The following is a 5352-nucleotide window of genomic DNA, read 5'->3' as shown; positions in this document are numbered from 1 at the left end:
TGCGGGGCCTCGGGAGGAGCCGCCGCTCGGGGCCCCGCGGGGCTGAGGGCCGGGGCTCCGCACGCCGCTCCGGGCCCCGGCAGCGGGGCAGGGCTGACCTGCAGCGGCCTTGAAAGGGAGAAATCGAAAGAAAAGCGGGCGGGAAAGGAAACCAGTGTTCTTCCACTTTCGCTTCCCGTCTCTCCTGAGGAATGCGGGCGCTGACTGACAGGACAAGGGGCAATGGCAGATGGCAGGCTGAGGTTGGATGTCGGGATGAAATTCCACCCTGGCAGGGTGGGGAGTGGTGGCACAGGGTGCCCAGAGGAGCTGGGGCTGCCCCTGGATCCCTGGCAGTGCCCAAGGCCGGGCTGGACAGGGCTGGGAGCTCCTGGGACAGGGGAAGGTGTCCCTGCCATGGCTGGGGTAGTACTGGGTGGGCTTTAAGGTCCTTTCCAACCCAACCCGTTCCATGATTCTGTCCAGAAACCGGGGGCACAGAGCACTGTCCAAGCAAGCAATTCTGGGTGTGACAGCCTGGGATCCTCCACCTCCTCCCTTCATGCCCAGCAGCTCCTTGTTACCCTTTATCGAGTCTAAAGGCTCTGTGCCGTGCAAGGGCAGTGGGCACTGCTGGTGCTCAGAGGGCTGTCTCACCACCTCCTCCTTTTCTCCCCCCACAGCTTCTGCACGCCGTGCCTGCAGGAATGTCTGAAGCCCAAGAAGCCAGTCTGTGGGGTGTGCCGCAGCACCCTGGCACCTGGGAGCAGAGCTCTGGACCTGGAAAAGCAAATTGAAACGACAGAAACCACTTGCAATGGCTGCCATAAAAAAGTATGAAAGTGTTTGGAAATTAACTATGTAAGCTGCATCAGCCTAGGGGAAAATAAACTGCTTCCTCATCAGCTTTCTCAAAATCAGGTCAAAATGTTTGTTCTGATACGTGCTGAAGGTGTTTGATATAAGCAGCACCCAATGTCGACATTCTTTCCACAGTTTTTTGTTGTTACCTCTTCAGGAAATGAATTTCAAATGAAAGATTCTGATTTTAAAGTTAGTGTGAAAGGTTGCTGCTGTGAGTATGGTAACATAGCACAGACAGCAGAGTTACAGCTTAACTAACCTGTAATCTCAAAAGTTTTCCATCTGGGCAGCTGAAGCATTTGGTCTTTCTGCTTTAACACTTCTGAAGGCTGCTCAGGTTTACACATTTTCTGCTTTTGGTTGAAAGTGTAGCAGGAAGGGCAGGTGGTTTGAGCTGACCTTGCTGTGCTGCTGTTGCCTGCACAGATGTACCTGTCCAAGATGCGCAGCCACGCAGCCTCCTGCTCCAAGTACCAGAATTACATCATGGAAGGTGTGAAGGCTGTTACTAAAGAGCCCCTCCACAACACCAGGTAACACCTCTGCTCTGAAGTCCTGGGCTCTTCTGTCACGAGAAAGAATTGTGAATTAAAAGCAGACTTTGCCTCTTTGCTTAGTTTGGGTGTTAATTTTTATATAGTGAAAAACTGAGCTTTGATCTTGCAGCTGGCTGTGCCCAGATAAACTCTGCATCTTCTGTTTGGTCAGTGCACAGGACACCTCTAAGATGAGGGCATTCTGCAGGTGTAGCTGGCTTTTAGAATACCTCTGTCTCCTGATTGTACTCACCCACAATGGAGGGAAGTGGGAATTGCTGGCAGAGCACTCTTGTGTGTGGCTGGGGTGGTGCCCTGGCACTTGAGAAGAAGGTGATAAATGGCACTTAGATAAATGGCATTTGTAGAAGAGCTGGAATTCAGTCTAAATATGGACAATATTGTGTTCCTCAGAATACTCCTAGGAGTTTACAAACTGGCTGTTAAAATTAGCTTGCCTTAATAGCATAGGTAATTTCTTGCTTTGAATAATCTGGATTTGTAAATATTCTTTTCTCCCCCAACCAGGAGCTTCCCAAATCGCTTCACCTTCCCCTGCCCTTACTGCAGTGAGAAGAACTTTGATCAAGAGGGACTGGTTGAACACTGCAAAGCTTTGCACAGCATGGATGCAAAACAAGTGGTAATAAAAAGTTTTGGTGCAAGAATTGCAATGAAGTCTAGTCTTAAAGCCCTTTGAAACAATGAATTAGAGACTTTTGAATTAAGTAGGTGTAATTAGTGCTGTTCAGTCAGTGTGGCTGTGCTGGTCGTGCCTCTAAGCCTGGTGTGGTTCTGCTGTCACCTTGCAGTGGCTCTCTGGTCTCCACCCACTGCAGCCAGGCCACATCCTCTTTTCATCCTGGAAAAATGGCACACATTCAAAGTTAATTAGGCACAGCAAAATAATAAAACATAATTTCAAAAAAAGTCAGATATTTAATTTTTTCCTTGTTCTTCACCTTGTTTTCAGCAGAAGAAGATACTGTAAACTATTGGGGAAAATGCTTGCAAAAAATAGTGTGTCATTCTAGTAATCTATCTGTGATACTTCCTCTCATGTAAGAGGAATTGCAAAACATGGAACTGAATTGGAAACTCATTTTTCTGGGAAGTTTTTTGGAATTCCAGATTATCCAGGAAAAAAAGTTCCTTTTTTTTCTTAGAGAGAAGTGAACTTCGCAAAGGCGGCCAAGGAAACTTTCCTGCCACTGAGAAATACAGGCTGAAATCTTCTAAAGCAGGAGGCTTTAATGAGTTCTGATTTCAGAACATGGGAGAAGAGTAAGCCATTCTGTTTCAGGGATCCAAGACATTAATTAAAATTATTCAGGGTTATCTGAGGCTTTTGCATTTAATGTCCCAGCAGGTTATTGGCCATCACTTTGCATACAGAGCAGTGAGAGCACAAACCTTGAGCTCCACTCCCCCAGGCTGTCCCTGCCCTTCCTGCTGTCAGCATCAAAGCACTGAGCCACTGGGGCCTAACTGGCTGTTTTTCCTTGAAGGTTTGCCCAATTTGTGCCTCAATGCCATGGGGAGACCCCAATTACAGGAGTGCAAACTTCATGGAGCACCTGCAGAGACGCCATCGCTTTTCCTATGACACCTTTGTGGTAGGTTTCTGCTCCCCCTTGGAGCGCAGCTGGGGGCTCGTGGAGCTCCCTGGGTCCTGCTGTGAAATCCCAGCGTGTCCTGGTGTGTCCAGGGGCACAGGGAGGTGCAGCTCTTGCTGCTGTCTCTTGCACTGACCAGCGTGGCTGTTGTTTCTGTGCCCTCTGTTCCAGGACTACGATGCTGATGAGGATGATATGATGGCACAGGTTTTGATGCGCTCTTTGAGGGATAAGTGATCCAGCCAGAAGATTTACTGCAAACCCAAGCTTCCACGAGGGGGAAATGCCCAGCATCCTTGCACTTCTCCCAGCACATCCCAGGATTAACTCAGGCATCCAGAAGTACAGAAGACTTTAATCCTATCTCAGTTTTAAATCCTGGTTTGATACTTCTGTACCGTTCAGTCTTTCAGTATCATGGTTTCTGAAATTCAGCCCTGTCAGCCCCATTTTTCTCCTTGCTTAGCCTCAGTTTCATTGTAGATCAACAGGTGGCAACCAAGTTTTTTTCTTTACCTATGCCTATTGGTTTCTTTGAAAGTTGTGTTTATTTGACTGTCTAAAATCAAAAACATTACAAATGGAATGGCCTGAACTAGTTAATAAATATCTTCCCAATCTCATGTACATATCTGAAGTGATTGTATGTGAGGTGTTCTGGTAGCTCTGTTCCCCTTTAGTGAGACTTCAGGTGCTAACTGTAACTGTCAGACCAGCTCTCATTCAAGTGACCTCTGATCCCTGTGATTCCATAATGTTCCCCAGTGTTTCAGTCCTTACAGGAAGCCTCCCAGCTGAATGGAAAACATATCTTCAGTATGAGTGTTCAAACTGCAAACTTTCCTAGGAAATCTTTGCACTGTGTAAAAACTAGTTCAAAATACTTCAGTTCTATGCATGATTACTTTCCTCCATACTCTTACTATAATTTCTAGCCTGGAAAATTATCTTTAGTGTTGGTCTTAATTAAAATGCATAATTTTTTAACTATCTTAGCAAATATTAATCAAAATTGCTGGCTTTATTATTAAATTGGTGGGTTTGAAACTGGTTTCCTAGTAATTTTAAGCCTTATGCTGATAGGGGAATTCAGAAGGATTTTTTCAATACCTCGGCTTTCTAGTTCAACTACAATTTTCATGTATCTTCTTGGGTTTTCCATCTCTCAAGGCAAGCTGATGGAAAAACAAGTAATTCATAGCACTGGCATAGCACTTCCTTTCTGCATCACAGATTTTATCAGGTATTTTGAATTCCTGTTCTTCTTTTAAATGTTCCTAAAGTAGCTGAAGTACTTGGATTGTTTGCCATCTGGCAGTGTGTGTGTAGAGTCAGGTGTGGCTTTCAAGGAAAAGTAAAATACAGCCCTGAGAGCAGGGCAGTTCCAGCCCCTGCTGGATGCTCTGTGTTCAAACCTACACTTTTACCATGGAGATTCCTTAGTTTGATTTTGATGCTTTGTTAAGTTCACAGTTGAGCTGCTGAGATCTCAGGCACCTGAGCAGAACCTGTAAATCACAGATGTCCAATGCAAGTGTTGTAATTGCAGCAGAGGACCTGCACCACCCCAGAACTGAGCACTAATTAATAGATCTGAGCAGGAACCTTGTCCCATGGTGCTCTGCAGACAGCAGCATAGCCTTACCCTGAGAATAACAAAACACACTCCAGCTAAAACCTCGTGCTTCAGCCTCGTGTCCAGCCAGACCTCTGGCACCTCTCAGCTGACCTCGGGGTTTGTTCCTTCCCCCTGGTGGGGCCTGTCCCTCTCTGACCCCTGAGCACCTGTGGGGCACTGGGAGCCGGGTGCTGTGGGGCTGGGAGACGTGAACCTCTGGCTGTGTGGGAAGTGCTGTGTCTGGGGTGGTTATTGAGTGCCCTGCAGATGGTCTGATGGGGATTGGATGGGATCTCTGGGATGTGGCTACAGTGCAGTTTGGTGATGCCCATTGCCAGGAATCCAGATTCCTGCTTCTGTTCTAAGTGCACTTCCATGCAATTCTGATAAAATGTTTAAGGAGCAATTAGAAGCTTCCAAGTAATTTCTTTGTCATGTTTTAGACTTTTGAAGACAAGTTACAAATAAAGGCCATTTAATTTATAAAATCCTACCTTTGTGTCAGCTCTTGTCATTTCTTCCTAATGGCTCACGTGTTTCCTTTGAGCCCCCACCCGGAGTGTTTGCACTCGCCGGGGTACACCCGACTGAGAGTCCCTGATTGATTTAAAGCCGCTCTGGTGAGAGGCCCTGTGTGCTCTGCACGTCCTCCACTCATCTCCTTTGGCTGGTGAAAAGAAGCCTTGGAGTAGAACCTGCCCGTTTGGGCTCCCAAAGGCGGGGAGTGTCCCCGGGAAGG

General features: G+C 46.9%; 1 protein-coding gene across 1 annotated transcript; it reads left to right on the top strand.

Moving 5' to 3' along the window:
- Nucleotides 1-112: 112 nt before the first annotated feature.
- Nucleotides 113-5106, top strand: RNF114 (ring finger protein 114). Its single transcript, XM_015647952.3, has 6 exons — nucleotides 113-242; nucleotides 663-813; nucleotides 1270-1376; nucleotides 1908-2022; nucleotides 2888-2995; nucleotides 3167-5106. Exons 1-6 carry the CDS (start codon nucleotides 223-225, stop codon nucleotides 3230-3232), a joined length of 567 nt encoding a protein of 188 aa, XP_015503438.1. The 5' UTR covers nucleotides 113-222; the 3' UTR covers nucleotides 3233-5106.
- Nucleotides 5107-5352: the final 246 nt, after the last annotated feature.

Source organism: Parus major, chromosome 20 (genome assembly GCF_001522545.3).
Source record: "Parus major isolate Abel chromosome 20, Parus_major1.1, whole genome shotgun sequence".
Taxonomy (NCBI): domain Eukaryota; kingdom Metazoa; phylum Chordata; class Aves; order Passeriformes; family Paridae; genus Parus; species Parus major.
This window is presented reverse-complemented; position numbering and strand designations above follow the sequence as displayed.

Bases quoted from the DNA above. Each gene is read 5' to 3' on its own strand.
- RNF114 (XM_015647952.3), top strand. From the start codon at position 223: ATGGCAGATGGCAGGCTGAG. The intron at 814-1,269 runs GTATGAAAGTGT...TTGCCTGCACAG, and splicing joins GCAATGGCTGCCATAAAAAA to ATGTACCTGTCCAAGATGCG. The intron at 1,377-1,907 runs GTAACACCTCTG...TCCCCCAACCAG, and splicing joins GAGCCCCTCCACAACACCAG to GAGCTTCCCAAATCGCTTCA.